The sequence below is a fragment of the Caretta caretta genome, chromosome 10 (genome assembly GCF_965140235.1).
Source record: "Caretta caretta isolate rCarCar2 chromosome 10, rCarCar1.hap1, whole genome shotgun sequence".
Lineage (NCBI taxonomy): Eukaryota > Metazoa > Chordata > Testudines > Cheloniidae > Caretta > Caretta caretta.
Window position 1 is genome coordinate 66,960,040 of NC_134215.1, and position 20,453 is coordinate 66,980,492.

The 20,453-nt window shown below is 40.8% G+C and overlaps 1 protein-coding gene across 1 annotated transcript in view; it reads right to left on the reverse strand.

Annotated features, from left to right (window-relative positions):
* Positions 1–20,453, reverse strand: part of HOMER2 (homer scaffold protein 2) — a 110,735-nt gene that overhangs the window by 47,759 nt on the left and 42,523 nt on the right. Inside the window, exon 2 of the mRNA XM_048867321.2 lies at positions 13,162–13,318. Coding sequence (XP_048723278.1) covers positions 13,162–13,318 — 157 coding nt within the window. The remainder of the gene's footprint in view (positions 1–13,161; positions 13,319–20,453) is intronic.

Consider the following 20,453-nt stretch of genomic DNA (forward strand, 5'->3'; position numbering starts at 1 on the left):
CACCTAGAGTCCAGCATTCTAACACTGAGCCTAAGTTTCCTTTGTGGAGCTAACCCTTTAAGATTTTCCTGGTGACTGGAAATGAGAACATGAAAACACTATAATTATACGTCACAAAAATAGTTTGTGGTTACATAATGCCCACATTTTCTGTACCTAATAAAAGCACATTGTCTTTTGTGCAGCCACCATATTACAGACAAACACTTGTATGAAGTCTTATAAAATCTCTAACATTTTCTACACCCCTGTAACGACATTACTGAAGCCTCAGGACGAAGGCCTCACGTTGCAGTCCTAAACATTCCTATCTTGGGACAGACATGGCCAAGTAGGCATAGAATCACAGAATATCAGGGTTGGAAGGGACCTCAGGAAGCCATCTAGTCCAACCCCCGCTCAAAGCAGGACCAATTCCCAACTAAATCATCCCAGTCAGGGCTTTGTCAAGCCTGACCTTGAAAACCTCTAAGGAAGGAGATTCCACCACCTCCCTAGGTACCGATGCTTCACCACCCTCCTAGTGAAAAAGGTTTTTCCTAATATCCAACCTAAACCTTCCCCACTGCAACTTGAGACCATTACTGCTTGTTCTGTCATCTACTACCACTGAGAACAGTCTAGATCAGTGGTTCCCAGACTTGTTCCACCACTTGTGCAGGGAAAGCCCCTGGCAGGCGGATCAGTTTGTATACCTGCTGCATCCGCAGATTCAGCCGATCGTGGCTCCCAGTGGCCGTGGTTCGCTGCTCCAGGCCAATGGGAGCTCCAGTACGTCTCTCAGCCCATGCCGCTTCCAGCGGCTTCCATTGGCCTGGAGCAGCGAACTGCGGCCACTGGGAGCTGCAATCAGCCGAACCTGCGGACGTGACAAGTAAACATACCGGCCCAGCCCGCCAGGGGCTTTCCCTGCACAAGCAGCAGAACAAGTCTGGGAACCACTGGTAAAAATCCCTCCTCTTTAGAGCCCCCTTTCAGGTAGTTGAAAGCAGTTATCAAATCCCCCCTCATTCTTCTCTTCTGCAGACTAAACAATCCCATTTCCCTCAGCCTCTCCTCATAACTCATGTTCCAAACCCCTAATCATTTTTGTTGCCCTCCGCTCGACTCTTTCCAATTTTTCCACATCCTTCTTGTTGTGTGGGGCCTAAAACTGGACACAGTACTCCAGATGAGGCTTCACCAATGTCGAATAAAGGAGAATGATCACGTCCCTCGATCTGCTGGCAATGCCCCTACTTATACATCCCAAAATGCCATTAGCCTTCTTGGCAACAAGGGCACACTGTTGACTCTCATCCAGCTTCTCGTCCACTGTAACCCCTAGGTCCTTTTCTGCAGAACTGCTGCCTAGCCATTCGGTCCCTAGTCTGTAGCGGTGCATGGGATTCTTCCGCCCTAAGTGCAGGACTCTGCACTTGTCTTTTTTGAACCTCACCAGATTTCTTTTGGCCCAATCCTCCAATTTGTCTAGGTCCTTCTGTATCCTATCCCTCCCCTCCAGCATATCTACCACTCCTCCCAGTTTAGTGTCATCTGCAAACTTGCTGAGGGTGCAGCCCACGCCATCCTCTAGATCATAAATGAAGATATTGAACAAAACCGGCCCCAGGACTGACCCTTGGGGCACTCCGCTTGATACCGACTGCCAACTAGACATGGAGCCATTGATCACTACCCATTGAGCCCGACGATCTAGCCAGCTTTCTAGCCACCTTATAGTCCATTCATCCAGCCCATACCTCTTTAACTTGCTGGTAAGCATACTGTGGGAGACTGTATCAAAAGCTTTGCTAAAGTCAAGGAATAACACATCCACTGCTTTCCCCTCATCCACAGAGCCAGTTATCTCATCATAGAAGGCAATTAGGTACTACAGAGAGTCCAATCTGCACAGGCTCTCCCTACCTACTTGGTTGTTTATGGTCATAAACTTTTCATACTGATCACATGGGCTGGAACCAGAGAGGGGAAGCAGGTATAATTAGGGGGCATGAGCTAATTTAGTTATCACTGTATTGTTAAGCCTGCTCTAGTGCAGCAATAAATCCACATCTCCACTGCACATATAAAAGAGAAAAATCCTGTTCTGAGCTCTTACACATAATTATATTTTTAATTTATGTTACTATTTCTTCCTCTTTCCCCACCCCCAAGCTCATGACACCCTTCTTCTGTTAGAGGAAGATTAACTGGAACTCCTTTTGAAGCGATTCACGATAGAGTGATCGATGCAACTTACTCTCCGCCCCCGAAAGGCTGAACTTATAATCACATTCTACTAAAAAGACTATCTGTGTTGCAAAAGTCATACTGCTGGGTAGATAATTGATATCTGATAGAGGAAGGAACATGGACAAGTTATTTACAGGCGATGAGAATGTCTCCTGGCCATTTTCCTCGGAAGCATCTGGTCTGGCTACAGTAACATGGAAGGCTCACTGGTCTGATCCAGCCTGGCAATTTCTACATCCACACAGCCGAAGGCATATGCCTCTGTGTATACACGTATACATCTATAGGATTGTGTAAAATAATATCTCTGTGCTCCATGGATGAAAATCATTTCTATTCTACATGTTTTTCCTCTTTTAAAAAATAATATGCACCAAATTACGTTTGATGCACAAATTTTAAGGAGTGCATGTTATAATAGTTTATTTATAAATTGCATCTGGCACTGTTGACTTGATTAGAATGGCTGAAACGTTAACTCTCAGATTGTTTTAGTGGTTGTGTGGGGATTTCCAAACAGACACCATCAGCAGTACAGCAAGGGGAAAAAGAGAAACTAACGATGTAAATTAGCTGTTCCATTGGACAAGCAATCCTTAGAGCTTTAAAAAGCGTCACAGCTTACATCAATTATTCCTTATTACTTTCAGTGGCTGAACTAAAAAAAATGGGTTAAAGCAAAAATGCCCTGTTTGAAGGGAGGAAGGCTTATGTAATAAAGCATTTGCTGATTCATCAAGGAAACCTCTGGGAATAAACTGCAAGGTATCTGGCTTTTATTCCTGTTACAAAAGAAGGGCTGGATAGGACCATGCAGAATCCATGCATGATGACAAGTGTTCCCATAGTCAATGAATTCTAGCAAGCAGAAGCAAGGGACTTTAACCACTAGTGCTATATGACACTCATCTTCATCAGTTCACACCCGTGCAAGCTTTGCTTTGAAATCTAACAAAGCCAAAAACCCCAGCACACCCCACCAAGTTGTGCCTGGTTTCACGACCCCAGCAACAGCCTCTGAGCTGTTTGTGATTTTTCACTTGATGCCACATACCAGCTCATGCTCATCGGAGACCTGGCCAGGATTTTCTGAAAGATCCACTAACCTCACTGAGCCTGGCCTGAGTTTAGGAGAATGTAACAAAAATCAGATGCGCTTTGCCTGGTTTCAGGTTTCATTATCAGAACATCACACAGTTTGGATGACCACCTGGTGCCAGTGGTCTTGGCACATTCCAATGCCCAGGGTAACACTTGAAGCTAGTGCTCAAAATCTATAAGAGGTGATTATGAATTGTCATTAGTTTTTCCATTATTAAAGTATAGGCGTTTCCATCAATTAAAATGTGATCTTCGGCTTGAGCAAACAATTTTCTTATTAATTGGAAAATGGTGCCGTTTAAATGTGTCTGTAGGGCACAACGCTTTGTGACCAAATACTCCACAAACTGGATCTGAAAAGTGGTTTTTGCAGCACCAATCTGCTGGATGCAATTCTGGGTGCTCTTTTCACAAAGTCAGTGAGAAGCAGCTGGGCTGTCCACAGGAACATAATCAAATGTGGAGCTGGACCAGCTCACTTTTACCACCAAGCAGCTGCTGCCAATAATTTGTCACCTATGTCTGACTAGGTTTACAAGTTTGCTTTTGAAGAATTTATATCCTGCGAGTCAAAGGAAGGGATGTGGGATCTTGCACTTGGATTTTAATAATGTGAAAAGAGATTACAGTAGAAATGATCAATCCATTCAAATCACAAAGCTCCACATGATGACATTTTATTCCGAAATAACGTCTTGCACAGATGTCGGGACTCCTAGTTAATACACACAGAGTCTCAAAGGACCCATCAAGTTTCTTGAAGCCAAATCAGGACACAACAGAGCTCATTCTGTTTCATATCCCAGTTCTAACCAATTTTCTGTTCCCTTCACAGCCTCACGTCTTGTTTATGCCAAAAATGTTCTTCAAAATTTCCCTCCATTCCCTACACTAGTTCAGCTCAACCAGTATTTGCAATTCTGGGAGCCCTTGTGTAGACAGACTGCTGCAATTATTTCAAGTCCCAATTGGTGGTAGCAGCCAAAGACCTGTAATAGTTATGCTTAACTTTAACAGCTAGAGAGCGCTTGTCATAAATATAAAGGGAAGGGTAAACCCCTTTGAAATCCCTCCTGGCCAAGGGAAAGCTCCTCTCACCTGTAAAGGGTTAAGAAGCTAAAGGTAACCTCGCTGGCACCTGACCAAAATGACCAATGAGGAGACAAGATACTTTCAAAAGCTGGGAGGAGGGAGACAAACAAAGGGCCTGTGTGTCTGTCTTTATTCTGTTTTTGCCAGGGATAGACCAGGAATGGAGTCTTAGAACTTTTAGTAAGTAATCTAGCTAGGTACGTGTTAGATTATGATTTCTTTAAATGGCTGAGAAAAGAACTGTGCTGAATAGAATAACTATTTCTGTCTGTGTATCTTTTTTGTAACTTAAGGTTTTGCCTAGAGGGGTTCTCTATGTTTGAATCTAATTACCCTGTAAGGTATCTACCATCCTGATTTTACAGGGGGGATTTCTTTATTTCTATTTACTTCTATTTTTATTAAAAGTCTTCTTGTAAGAAAACTGAATGCTTTTTCATTGTTCTCAGATCCAAGGGGTCTGTGGTCACCTATGCAAATTGGTGAGGCTTTTTATCCAACATTTCCCAGGAAAGGGGGGGTGCAAGTGTTGGGAAGATTGTTCATTGTTCTTAAGATCCAAGGGTCTGGGTCTGTAGTCACCCAGGCAAATTGGTGAGGCTTTTTACCAAACCTTGTCCAGGAAGTGGGGTGCAAGGTTTTGGGAAGTATTTTGGGGGGAAAGACGTTTCCAAACAGCTCTTCCCCAGTAACCAGTATCTGTTTGGTGGTGGTAGCAGCCAATCCAAGGACAAAGGGTGGAATATTTTGTACCTTGGGGAAGTTTTGACCTAAGCTGGTAAAGATAAGCTTAGGAGGTTTTTCATGCAGGTCCCCACATCTGTACCCTAGAGTTCAGAGTGGGGGAGGAACCTTGACAGCGCTCAAGCTATTTTAGGTTACCATACCATTTAATACGGTTATACCACAAATACAGACAACCTTAAGCTACTACTAACCCAATGCAGAACTAGAATAATAGATTTTAAGGCCAGAAGGGATCAATGCAATCATCTGATCTGACCTCCTGCATAACACAGGCTAAAGATTTTCACCCAGTGACTCCTGTGTCAAGCTACTGGGTGAAATGTAATGTACCTTTTAGCAAGACATCATATCTTGATGACCTTCTGAGATGGAGAATCACCTTAAGACCTCATGTGATGGAGAATAGGGTACATCCCTTGATAGGTTGTTCCAATGCTTAATTGCCCTCACTGCTGAAAATCTGTCCTTTATTTCCAGTTTCAATTTGTCCAGCTTCAACTTCTAGCCATTGCCAAGTTTGTTATGCCTTTGTATGCTAGATTAAAGAGCCCCCTACTATCAGAAATCTTCTCCTGTGCAGGTACTCAGACTGTGATCTGGTCACCTCTTAACCTTCTCTTTGATAAAACCTCTTCTTAAACCTCTCACTGTAAGGCAGATTCTTAATAAGTTGCATCATTCTTGTGACTCTTCTGAGCCCTTTCCAATTTCAATATCCTTTCAAAAGAAGTTTGCACCCCAGAACTACTAGTCAGTGTCTTCCAGTGACCTCACAAAGTGCATATTAGAACCAGTCTTCTGCAGATTTCATTCATTATAACTTATTCCACTATTCCAGTGTAATTAGAAAATAAGGTTAAAAAACAGCGGGATGGTGGTAACAGACTCTGCCTCAGATGTAGGACAAATATTCCCCTTCATTCGATTTGTTCATCATGCAAAATGAAGGAGAACTTCACAACAAAACCAGCAGCTACCTCTCAAACTGAAGCCCAATCCATTTTCATTATTTACAAAGGAAAAAGACTGCAAGAAGCAACTCCAGATAGCTTTTACAAGTACATTATTTAAACTGCCACTGCTACTAGGACACAGATCTTTATATTCAAGCATTTTTCTTTAACCTATGCTAGGACATCTCAAGCTACGACCGTCTAAGTTACAGCTGTCTCAAAGAACAAAACTGCTTGTTCTGATGAGTCTGAGTAAGGGCTGATTACAATGATAAGAAAAAGTGTGGGCTTCCAGCAGCTTAACCTATCAGTTTCTAAACCCAAACAATATTTACAGTGCATGCATCACTATACACACTAGAAAACCTCAGCTAATATGCATGAATTCAATGGCTGATTCTCCAATATAAAAATAAAATGTTAATAATAATAGACATAGGGATGCATGATACACATTGGAGGACAGAACTGAGTTCTACAATTACACTTTATATAGAGTCTTTAAAGTTCCAGCCATGCTGTTTTTACCCCATGCTGTTTTCCTTCGTTAGGAATTCCTTTTGAAAACATATTAGAATCATAAAGCAGACGAAGTTCTGTGTCTATAACCATGTCAAAGTTAGTAGTTTTGATATTTCATGGGTAAAGAGAATAAGTTGATCAAATATATTCAACTTCCTAAACTGCAGCACCTCAACTTCTCCAGCCCTGGGAGTTTCTGCTCAAGAGAATTGTGCTGAGGTTTCTCCGTTGTGAACAAATCTGCATAGGAGTCTAGGAAAACCAGTCAACCTTCATTTGAACTTAGGTGCCCAGAGGAAAAAGCAATTGACCTTATCACTGAGCCATACTATCTTGATTCACCTTACAGTTAACCTTCAAAAAGTTTTATGCAATATAAAAAAGGCCTGAAGTGTTTTCTTTCTGCTGAATTTATGTTAAAAATGGAAGTGGTATCAAGTCAATTTTTTCTTTTTTTGCTGGAGGTCTTACTTGGAGGACTCAAACGTGGACTGGAATCTCTCTCCAGCTCAGCTCCTACCCGAAGGGGTGGGAAGGAGTGCTGTAGGGAACATTCTCACCTGCCAAACTGTTTATTCAGACATTTGAGTTGTTGGACCAAAAAAATAAAAAAAGGTTTTAAAAAGTCTGAACCATTTTCTGCTCACTTGATCAGGTTTCACTGGCACAAGTTGTCTGGATGTCACAATCCTACTGGTTCTACTGTCGCTAATGGATCTTTAGGGCAGGGACCATGTCATCCTCCACAATTGCAGAGTGCACTGCACAATAGGACCTTGACCAGCACTCCGGGTGCTACCATAATATAAACAGCCAACAACAAATAAATAATGACAGCAAATAAAATCCAGCTAGAAAAAACCTGAATTTCTAACGTAAAAAACCCAGGAAACAGAACCCTCTCCATGCGCATGCCCCTACCCATCTCTTTCTGAATATTTTTCCAGGCCTTCTTTATACATTATAAAAACGAGCAAAAAAAGGCAAAGCACCACAGTTTTCAGATCACTTTTGAAGACTCCTGAGCTGCTTTCTCCTCCTCCTCTGCATTTCATGACCATAAAATATCTGCTGGTTATTTAACTGTATAGCTAACGGAACAGGAAATTTAGGTTTGACAAAGGTGAGTCTCCAATTACAAGCATATAGGTTTTGTTTTTAGTAGATGACATGACCAAAAACATAGACAAAACGTGCAGTCACTGTACAACATATAATTGCAGCTAACACACATTTCCCTTAGGGTCCATAAGTCAGCAGGAGCAAAAGCAGGGGTGGGAAGCCATTTGCCTCCCAGCAATCTGTTCACAATGGAGTTAAATGCTGTGAAATCTATAAAGGGCATGGAAAAGTAGGACTTCTTGCATGTCAGTACTGTCATAGTCACAGCAGCAGGGAGTAGCAGGGGAGGAATCCATTAGCAATTCCCACAGATATGTTTAGCCATACTATATATATCCCCAGCTAATTAATCTGCTAAATCAGGATATCACTACATGTTCACTTGGAATATGCTCACAAGAAATAGAAATAATTGCAACCAAATCATGCATTATATTTGCTACAAATCAGACCCCCCAATTCTCAGATATAAAGTTAAGTGCTATGGTGAATGTGCAAGCATCTAGCAAAGTATTTTCATAGCATGTGGTCTGAAGTCTTTATTTGGTGCCAAAAAATGTAGCAGTATGGAACTGCTTCTCAGCGTCACGCTAAATATTTCTCTTAAAAAGATTCAATACTGTTCTAATAATGGAAATTAGGGCAAAGAAAAAGGTATAAAAGCCAAAACAAAATCTAGAGAAAGGCATGTTTCTCTCAGACCCTCTGACAGCACTAACTGCAAATTCTTCAAATCTGAACACACACCTTTTGGCAGAACATCCCAAACCGTTAAAACAAACAAAAACAAAAAAGTGTCCATGCTTTCACAACCAATTAACTTTCATCCACAAAGAAAAGTATGCGGATAGTTTCCTTGAAAGTGGTAGCTCTAGAGTTCAGGTTCCTAAATCCACCCCATTCACTGAGTAAATATTCAACAAAGAAATGTATGTTCTGTGCAGATGTGCTGAGCTACTGTATTAACTAGTAATGCAGACTGGTGAAAGGATTAGAAAAACAAACCCTGAAGGAATCCAAGCATCATTCTATCATCTTCAGCAGTAGAAATTTCCTTTTCAACATGTGCTATTTTTTACTAATCTCTCATATGACAGGATATGCAATTTAAGGCCAAGTATTTTGCAGAGAGGCTTATTCAGTTTATTCTATTCACTCTGAGGAATATATCCCACAGACCTGATTCTGCCACCCTTATTCACACAGAGTTGCGCTTTACTCCACGAATAGGCCCATTGACTTTGATCCACAGGTCTGCCAGATAACAAAACATTGTATCCTGGGACTCTTCCTTACTATATATATTATTTTAACAAGGTTATCAGCTTGGCCATTGCCAGTTAATTTTCAAGGTAACTTATGCTGTATGTTGTTTTATAGCACGTGGAAACAAACTTGGGCTCTGCAAATGAATGGTCACTCTGCAGTTGAAATGAACGCTTTCCTTAAAGCACTAAAGGTTATCATTTCTGTAGCATATATTTACTAGAGCCAGTTTTGCAACATGCTGGTCTTTTCCTTCTGTGATCTTGCTTCATTTCTCTTCTCTCTGCCCATCTGCCTGATCGTCCTCATAGAAATATCTTCTCCAGTTTGTCACAATCACAACATGAGATGTCAGGTTTCTCTGCTGGACTGGTCTCAAAATATCTGTTCCATCCCAAACTATCACTGGATTTTAATTCTCGGGGTAATTTTTTTTCGCCAAGGACAGAATAGAATTGTTTCTCAAAAGATTAACTGGTGCAGTTGTAACCCACACACCTCCTGGGTGTGGTGTTCTGTCCCATCTAATGGCACTGAGACCACTTAGAGAGATTAATGAGTCTGCTCTAGAGCCTTAGCTAGGGGCCCTATGGCTTTTAACTCATGCAGTAAAGGCTTATGCATTTAGCTCCAGATGCCTCAGGTTCAATCCTGCCTGCCAACAATCGGGGTCTGTTGATGTTACAAGTGGGGGCTCGTCCGGGATTTCAGCTGGGACGTACCTCCTCAGGCTAGGGGAAGTATGCAACCCACACACCTCGTTGGTTTGGTGTTCTGTCCCATCTAGTGGTATCGAGACCACTTAGAGAGACAGAGAGAGATTAATGAGTCTGCTCTACAGCCTTAACTCGAGACCATATGGCTTTTAGTTCATAAAGTAGAGGTTCATGCACTAAGCTCCAGAGGCCCCAGGTTCAATCCCACACACCAACGACTGTGGTCTATCAGCCTTACACAGGGTCAATAGATTGAAATGGGGGGGGGGGGGAGGGAGGGGAAGAGACCTAGCCCTTGCTTATTGTCATGACTGCACTGCCCCCATATTTGGAGGGGGCTGAAAATAACAACAGTTTTAATTCTCAGGTTCTCTATGGAAATATGTTAGGTTCCTATTTTTCCAACCTCAGTTTTCCTTCTTAACAAATATTTACAACTTGAAGGGTTTTTTTTGTTTTAAAATCAATCCAGGCAGTACCATGCATAACTCCAAAGGGTGATGGAGGTTATTGCTCTGTTTAATTCGCAATCTTTCAGCTCTCTGTGTTTCTAAAGGTAGAATAATATAGATTGATTTTAATGAGGAGTCTGGCCTATGCTTTCCCCCGCACACTGCACAGTAACCAGCCACTTTTATTAGCTCATGTTTTTTCCCCAGTTTAAGTCACACTCTGACTTTTGCCTAAAACACTAGGGGTTTTCCTATGGCGGAGCCAATGGTCACCTCATTAAATCTGGAACATTCCAAGCCCTATTTGTCAATATTACTTCCTTTAGCGTTCTGTATCTTCGTGTTTAGACGGACTCTGGCGAATGACTCCTCCAAGAATTATGATTAAATTACTTTCTTGAAAAAGTTACAAAGTTCCTTTGTTATTATGTAATTAAAAGACATATTGCTCTGTTCCTTTCCTTGGTAATGTTATCTTGGAAAAGATTCTTATGTTCACACTTGATATAAATACTAACAGCCTATCCAGAAAGGGGAATGTGTCAGCTGTTTTTTCTGTGAGAGGTTACATCAAAGACACTACCCTGGTCTCTGGTGGCTAAGGTTTGTGAGAGTGTCTTCGGATCACTGATCCACCACGTAGTTTAACTCATCTATGCCATCCTTATAGTTGATACATTACCTCTAGTAACCATTCTGCTGGAAAGACAAATGCTGGTCAGACAGCCAGAGATACCTACTATTCACGTTTCTTTCTCCAACCTGTTTTACTTCATGTTTTCTTAACTGCATATGTTCTCTATAAATGTACAATGCATTTCCACACAGAGAAAACTGCATAGCCCTCTACAGACACATCAAGTGCTCCCTAAACACTCAGTAATTATTAGGGGGAAAAACATGATTTTCCTAACAAACCACTCTTTCAAGGAGCAAGACCTGTCAAACTAGTGACACATCAGAAGGGTAACAAATATTCATTTAGTATTATGCAGCCAGTCCCTGACTTTATGAATGACAACAGTAAAGGGGTGAGAGTGACCCTACATTCTTTTCCATATTTGCAATTCAACATGTAGCTCCAGAGGAACAATGAAAGCTTTAAAAAAAAAATGAAGCTTACACAACCAAACCACCACCAATGTGGAATGAATTGCACTGCACTCTAGAGAGTTTTCATAACATTTTATTGCTGCTACATAGTGTCAGCGTGATGTGGTAAAACTACAGCAAATGCGCTGAAGTGGGATTTCAATGCGATTTTTATGCAAGTGTCTCAGCATGTCCTACACTGACTTGTCTAAGCAAAGCAGTGGCCTATAAGGAGGGAGGTTTTGCAGTTAAGGCATAAAATGGAGAGTCATGAAATCTAAGTTGTTTTCACCATAGACTTCCTCACTCAACTAGTTTAATCTAGCCATACTTCAGTTTGCCCATCTTTAAAATGGGGATAACAGCACTTACTCACAGGCTAAGTTATGAAGCTAAATTAACTGATATTAGTAAATGTGTTGAGATTCTTGGATGGAAAAAAGGTGCTAGAAAAGTGAAGCATACTGGCTGAATCTGGCAGCACAATACCAGAGCTTCCTTTTCCAGCCTATATTCCCAAACAGGGGGATGCCCAGCATGGAAGGACTCACAGAAGGGGTAATGAAGAACTCCAAAGAAGCCAGCGTAAACACTATGTTGCTTCTCAGCTAGCACAGGCCTACTATTCTGGAAAGAGGAAGGACAATCCAGAGGCTGGTGAACAATTCATTCTCTGCTGAACGTATCTCAGGAGATTTTTAATTTCAAATGACTCAGATTGATTTCGTGCATGTGCACCCTAATGCTGACAGTTTTTTTGCTCTCTTTTTTAATGTCTTTTGGTAGAATATACCAAGGCTCCTCTCAAAGCGCACTGAGCATGACAAAGAAGCACACAAGCATCAAGAGATGTACTCCACCCCAAACATAGTAACTGAAATGTTTATTTGCTTCTATTAAGTCCAAATAAAACTCTAATTTGTACTCTATTTTAGAGAGAGAAATAATTTACATAAAATAGTCACTGAAGTTGGTCTACTGAAGGCTAATGAACTCTGCCTTGCTAACATTAACCACTGAATTAAGTGGTAAACTGAAGCTGTTCCAGTTTAGACCTTTACAAAGGAAACATGCAAGGGGTAAATTCTGCCCTCAAATGCACATCTGGGGCTCCCACTGAATCAATGTAGACATTCTTCCAAGGGCAGAATTTGGCCTTAACTAGTCATTATCGGAAACAATAAAAACTAATTAAAGGAGGGGGGCGCAAGAGAAGGGCTGCAGCATTGTGGAGTTTCTTCACTTTTTCACTGTGCTAGAGGAATGTTGCATGGGGTTGCGAATTACAATAGCAGACTATGTCTTGCAGACTGAAAAAAATGACCAGCAACGTGACAGTCTATCAAGGTGCAGGCAGGAGGGCATAATTACTCACTGAAGACATATTATTTTATCCCAAGGAGTGGGCAATCCTTTCTCTTCAAAACTAATAGTTCCAGTCCGAGCGTGCACCTCTCCCATTGTACCGTTTAAAAATAGGTTTTTGCCACAAAAATTCAGATGTACCTTTAATGGACAATATTTTAAGACACAATCAGCCAAATACTCGCCAAAACTTGACACTAAGAACTACTGGCCTGCCAAGATGTCAATATTATTAAGCTATCCTAAATTGATATAGTCTTGCCTCCACATGTATAATTGTGTTCAGAAAGCCACTTGTTATTACACACACACACACTTACTTCTGCACTCGAAGCTTTCACAGTACAAATAAACAGAGTGGATTACATACAAATTAAGTATTTATTCAATTATCTCTGTAGGCTGGCCCATCCATATCTATTACCAGTTAATGGTGAGCAGCATCACACGATGCTCTCCAATCAATAAGCATGCCAGATGTATCTGTCAACCTCCTACCTTGGCTCCATCCACACTGATAATCCGATAGCTGTTTCTTGTGCTGTCATAGAAGTAGGAAACAGTTACAGCCTGCTTGCTTGCAGGAACCCAGTTCTTCTTGGTGCTGGGGTCAATTTGGAAGACATGTGCTCTGGTGGTGAAGATGGGCTGTTCTCTGGAATAGGGAGGGACAGGAGAAATGGATGCATGAGTTTGTGGAAGATGAAATGTTGCAGAAGTCCGCTCTTGATCAACCATGTTGAAAACAGCAGACCTAAACCTCACAGTTCAAATGAGATAACCCTGGAATTCTAAATGGAAAAACAGTGCACTAAAATTACTATCTGAATCAACACTCCAGCGTTCTATACCTATTCTTAGCCTTACCATGTGACATTTAGCTTCCTGAACTCACTGACCTTCTTCCCTTCTTGGGCCACCAGTACAAATGCAATTTTAGTTCCCATGTTGCTATAACTGGACACTGTTAAAACATTAGCACCTTCTTCCTCAAATTAGCACATCATTTCAATTAAATTACATTGACACACATCTTTGCCAAATCCACCTGCTTTTTCTAAAACCACACAGCTTTCCTTCCTCATACCACTCAGCCATATGAATCATTACTTAGAGACAGAACTCACTGCAGATACTCCTTACAATTTTATCAAACCAAATGCCCAGTGTCACTATTTACATACTAAAATCTCAGTCCTTCCGTTCATTCTGTTCTATGGATGTGCACGAAAATTTAATCAGCTGCAAAGTAGCTAACCACGATGAAAAAAGATTGTATTACATTTTAGTTCAACAAGCTGTATTTATGGGTGAAGTATTTGGGGTCCCAACCCACAGCTTCATTTCCTAACTATAGTACTGTCAATTCACAGACAATTTTACCCAACATGAGAATTCCACACAAAGTACAGGTTTGTTTGTTTTTAAAGATGACAGTATAAACAACATGAGAGCAGAGAAGAAGCAGGGTTAGAAAAACAATACATGTGATAAACATGAAGTTATTTGGATTGAAGACTACAGTTAGGATTTATTAAGGCAGTAATGTCAGTAAATATTCTATTTCCACTTCAAATTGTACCTTCCATCCAAGTTAAATTTTAAAGTGTAAAGAAAACTCTACTATATTTATATAATTTTTTATTCCCTGAGTCTGAGGGCTAACTGATTATATAAAATAGTGAACATTACATGACATTACCACTCAACATAACACATTTAGAATATTATATAATTAAGACATTATCTTGACATAATTATGATAGGATGCTGAAATGTCAGTTTATTCCAATACAACCCACCATATCAGCCTCAGAGAAATAGAATGTTTACAACACACAAACTGAAGAGGCTGCTAGAAGGTGTTTTGCACAAGGCTAATTAATGTCTAGGTAGAACACCAGTGGGAATCTCGGATATTTGTTTTATAAATATTTTTATTTACCCACCTCAAAACCATCAATCTGTGTACATATCTGGCCTCCACGTTTTCCATTATGTTCAATCCTTTGCTCCTCCCAGCTGATTGTTACATCCACTTGTTGTGTTATCTTAGGCCATGGCTACACCTGGAGCTGGAAGAGTAATTTCCAGCTTGAGGAGACAAACCCACCACACTAAAAATAGAAATGTAGCTGCCATGGTGAGAGAGGTAGGAAGCGCTAACAGCCCTGAGTACACAGCTAGCATCTCAGAGTTCTACTCCAGGCGGCTAGCCCCTCCCACTGCTGCAGCTACCCTTCTATTTTTAGCGCCCTAGCTCAATCAGAGCTAGTGAGGGTGTGCGTCCTCGAGTTGGAAATTACACTTCCAACTCAAAGTGCTGATATACCTCTAGGCCGTAAGATCTTCAGGGCAGGGACTGTGTTCTGCTCTGTTTGGGTAACATCTAGCACAAACCGGCCCTGATCCTGATTGAGGTCTCTAGGTGCTAGAGAATACATGATCATACAAATCAAATTGAATTTACTAACATTGGGCATATCTGATACTCTAATTGTAGAATTAACTTGGCAAAGGTGGTTTGCTGGTGAAAAACCTAATGAGGCCTAAAAATGAAAAAAAACAACAACATGCAGGTGCAGTAGTAATGTTTTTTCCTTGTAAGATATCTGCATGGTTTTAAATTTTTCAGGAGCTGTTGAGTACATTTCTGGATGGATGGCTGTGCCAAATTCAATAAATTCAATACTCATGTGGAAGACACTTCAAATACAATGGAACTTTCTCACTATGTTGGTAAAGATATATAAATTATTCCAGTTATTCCTTAACAGTAGCTCTGTGAGACTGATGTTATATGCAGTCCCAGGTATGTGAATTTGGCTCTCATTTCAAATGCTAATATTTGTGCAGCACTTAGCTAGAAAAAAGGGGCATTTCTCTACATATACATAGACCACTTCAACCATAAAATACTCAGCTTAAGAGGCCTAAAGCCCACTTACATGTCAAGTTTTTATTACGCAAATACATGTGAGTCTATGCCAATAATTACCTTCAAATTAAAACATATCAGAATGCCACCTGAGTAAGCAGCTACGGTAATTCCCCATAATGGGGAAGTCAGAGAAATTTCCCCTTTAAAGTACTTGCTCTTGGGCTCTTACAAAAAAATACCAAATAGCTCTGCAGCCAGGGAATAGATATCTTCTCCCCTTTCCCCCATTTGCTTGCTCTGTATTTTTTGTGGGCATAACATAACATAGTCATCCTGAGTCTGGAGACTGACAGTTCCAGTACCTCTGCTGCGGCCTGTAGCTTTGCCAGTCTTGCCTACTGCTATTCAGAACCCTCTGGGGAGCAGTCAAACTAGCAAGACTCAGTCTTCTTTTGCAGCTTGGGAAAGTCTTGCGCACAGGCGGACACTGGAATTGTTTACTGAAAAGGTAAACCCCCAAAACAGAGTCTTGAGGTTGCTGGGAATCTTTGGGTGGGAGGGAAAGCCTAGAGAGAAAACTCCTTCTCCAGCACCCAGGATGTTATGTGTGTGTGGTGGTGGCGGCAGTGACAGATTGAGTTTGGGAGGGGACATTCCAATTTACTCAAAACACTTACACCAGCTGGCATCTACAAAAATAAATGGAGCTGCCAAATAATATTCAGGGGCAGCAACCTGGTAGGAATCCAGCCACTGCGGTGATGGGTAAGGTCGTGCCTTTTCAAGTGGTATTGACTTCTGAGCAGTGAGACCCTCACTGCAGTTTTGTCCTCTGCATATCAAGATGCCTGGTGCTCCATGGAAGAGGGTGTGTATGCAACATTAAGTCAGGGTTGTTGGTGTGTAAAAAGGTGGATGTTGGGGTGGGGGGAGGAAGAGATTGACTGGCCAATTCAGAAAACAGAATTAAGGGAAATATTCTGGGGAAAGACCTGGAAGATACAGAAATAAAGGGGATAGGTACATAAGAATGGCCATACTGGCTCAGACCAATAGTCTATCTAGTCTAATATCCTGTCTCCAACAGCAGTCAATACAAGAGCTCCAGGGAGACCCTACAGAACAGGGTAATTCTGGAGTGATCCACCACTATCTTCCACTTCCAACTTCTTGCAGAGGTTAAGAGCTGTATTGGGCAAGGGGCTTCATACTGACCCTCTTAAGCTAATAACCACTGATGGACTGGTCCTCCGTGAACTTAACTAGTTCTTTTTTGAACCCAGTTTTACATTTGGCCTTCACACCATCCCACAGCAATGAGTTCCACAGGTTGATTGTGTGTTGCATGAAAAAGTAGTTCCTCTTGTTTGTATTAAACCTTCTGCCTATTAATTTCATTAGGTGACCCCTAGTTTTAATTTTGTGGGTAAAGCACACAATGAAGGAAAAGAAAAAAAAGAGGAGATATAGAGAAGTGCAAGAACTGACAAAGAGAAGAGGAAACAGACACTGAAAACAATGCATCTTCCCCAATGAATGTTTTAATTTCTAATTGGCACCATCAAGTAAAAGCCACATTCACAACCAGCCAGTCAAATTTGGAGTACACCGGGAGGGCCAAATTCTGCTCTTACTTACACCCATAACACCGCTTCAAAAGATGTAAGAGAATAATTCAGTCCCATTATAAATTAAACACACCCCCCCACACAGATTTTCCATTAATATTTAATGTGTATTAGTCACATTTCAAGTGCAAATGCCCTGCAACTGACATAGAATAATAATGTGCAAAACCAAGATCTGTTTTATTTCAACATATTGTAGTTTATAGAGACACCATTTTACCAAACACCAGGCTGGGGTGTAATGTAGTTATTTTATGTGCCCTACAAAATGCTTCCAACAGCAGAGTGCAGCATTGGCACTCACTACTGCACAGTATGAGGAAGACGTCTCTAAGACATGTCATTTAGTGTTGATTTGCCATCTTTGGCCCCTGATTATTAAAAACGGAATGGGTATGTTAAGTCAAGATGTGCAGCCCCTCCAAACTCCAGCAGTGGCTGGTGACATCTGAAAGCGTACAAAAGCTCCAGGTATTATCGCTGTTTTCAGTGGAGCGTAACCCTTTCCTTTTTGTCTCACTGCAAGGTTTGCTAAGATCACCGGGAGCAGAGGGAGAGAAGCAAGCACAGTCCATCCTTCCTGCCTTGTAACAGTCACACCTGCCAAACTTATTTCCATATCAAAATGGCAGAGCTTTCATTTTACAAGATACATGCCTATTAATAAGTAGCTAAAGCACTACAATATTCTAATCCTCTAATTCACACTTAACAGTCGCAGAACGACCAAACACAAAGCTACACCATATCTTCACTCTCACCAGTTTAATTTTGCACAGCTTAATGGTTTTTAATTCCAAAGAATTTCAACACCGCTACACATTTATTGTGTGTAAATTATTAAATACACTCCCAAGACTAAATATGCTAGGTCACTCACTTTCAAATTTCAATTTCCGTAGCACATATTGTAATGTAAATGAAACCTCATATACCTCCAAGATAGAAACAACTTCTTGTTGTTTTATAATGTTGTGTTGTTGTTTAAAATCTCTCTCCATACTTCATGAAATCCGATGCGTTTGCTTTCTGCATGCTTTATTTATTTACAGGCACAGCAACACATACTAATACACAGATGATGGAATAAATACTCTATTCATGTACACTAGTTATTTGGAATAACATGAGCCATATTCATAATAATGGCATTCAGAACAAAATTACAATATAACTAAACACACCCCAGGGAATTATGAACCATGCACGCTGTGGGAGCAGAATCAAATCAAGTGAATAAATGACCAAATCTGCATTAAATAATTGGCATTTTTTGAATACTTTCTGGACACAGACTTGACCACAGCTCTGGGCTCAGCACGATCATGGGTATCAAGTCCTTCCATGTGTACGGATATGTGCCCTTGAAAGAATTCCAGAGATGGCTCTATTTGCAATCAGATATAAGGAAACAGTTGTGAATACTGTAGATGCATAACCCAGCAATTCATGATAAACTGCTCAGCCAGAAGGTTCTTATGCAGTAGATAGCTGTGATCACTGTAACTGCACCCTTCATTCATGAACTATAAATGAACAAACAAGTGCAAAAATAGTAGGGGTATTGGTGGGGGGATTCTACAGTTATGGATGATTTATTCATTGTCAGGAATGTTGCCGTTATTAAAAATTTGAATACAAGCAACAGGATTGCTATCTCTCGTGATTCTATAGAGAGTCCTCCTGTGATATCTGGTTTTTCTCTTAAAGCCCCTGTGCATGATTATGTGAAAATGACCACTTTCATTAAAAAATATATTTCTAACCATCATGGTCATGGAGAAAACCCTGAAGAACGCAAATGTTAAAACCTCAAAAAACAGAAGGCTAAAAGATGCTAAAATTATAAGAGTCTCATGAACTTTAAATCACCATAATGGCTTTTATGGGCCTTCTGAATGTTTAGGGTTGGTAAGAACACAAGAATGGCCAACTGGGCCAGACCAGTGATCCATCTAACCCACCATCATGTCTTCTGACAGTGTCCAGTGCCAAATGTTTCACAAGGAATGAACAGAACAGGGCAATTACTGAGTGATCCATCCCCTCTTGTCCAGCTCCGTTTCTGCCAGTCAGGGTTTAGGAACACCCACAGCATGGGTTTGCATCCCTGACCATCTGGGCTAATAGCCATTGATGGACCTATCATCCATGAACTTATCTAATTCTTTTTTTAATCCAGTTATATTTTTGGCCTAAACAACATCCCCTGGTAATAAGTTCCACAGGTTGACTGTGCATTGTGTGAAGTAGTACTTCCTTATGTTTGTTCTAAACCTGCTGCCTATTAATTTCATTGTCTTATGTGAAGAGGTAAATAACACTTCCCTATACCATTCATGATTTTATTACCTCTATTATGCCCCCGCTTCTTAGTCTCTTATCTCTCCTCATGTGGATGCTGTTTCATATCCCTAATAATTTTACGTGCCTTTCTCTATGCCTTTTCCAATTCTAATATATTTTTATTGAGATGGAGTGACCAGAACTGCATGCAGTGTTCAAGGTGTGAGCGTACCATGGATTTATACAGTGACATTGTGATTTTTTCTATTGTTTTATCTAACCCTTTCCTAATGGTAATACTGAAATAGTGCAAACTGTGGTTTTATTTCGTGTACAGAAGCTGAAAACAAAGCCCCATTCCCACAACTGATTCTACATGTGGTGACAACAAATTGCTGTGCCCCTGGGGACCGCATTGACTTGCCTGGCTACAGGGAGTCACCTTCAGGTTCAGGCCCTTGATCATGCAAACACTTAAAGTTTTGAGTACTCTTACACACATGAACTCAATAAGGCTCCTCATGTGAAAAGTTTCAGAGTAACAGCCGTGTTAGTCTGTATTCGCAAAAAGAAAAGGAGTACTTGTGGCACCTTAGAGACTAACCAATTTATTTGAGCATAAGCTTTCGTGAGCTACAGCTCACTTCATCGGATGCATACTGTGGAAAGTACAGAAGATCTTTTTATACACACAAACCATGAAAAAATGGGTGTTTACCACTACAAAAGGTTTTCTCTCCCCCCACCCCACTCTCCTGCTGGTAATAGCTTATCTAAAGTGATCACAGCTGCATTAAAGGAGCCCTAAAGCTAACAGCATATCAGGGATTCATGTGTGTAGTCATGACTGCAAAAAATGAAATAAAAACACACCGCACTTCAAAACCCACATGGTAATTTTTTTCTTAGTAATGATTTCTGGCACCTGAATCAAGAATCAATTTTACCAGAATTGCAAATGGAAGAACAGTTAATGTTCTGCTGAGGATTCTTTA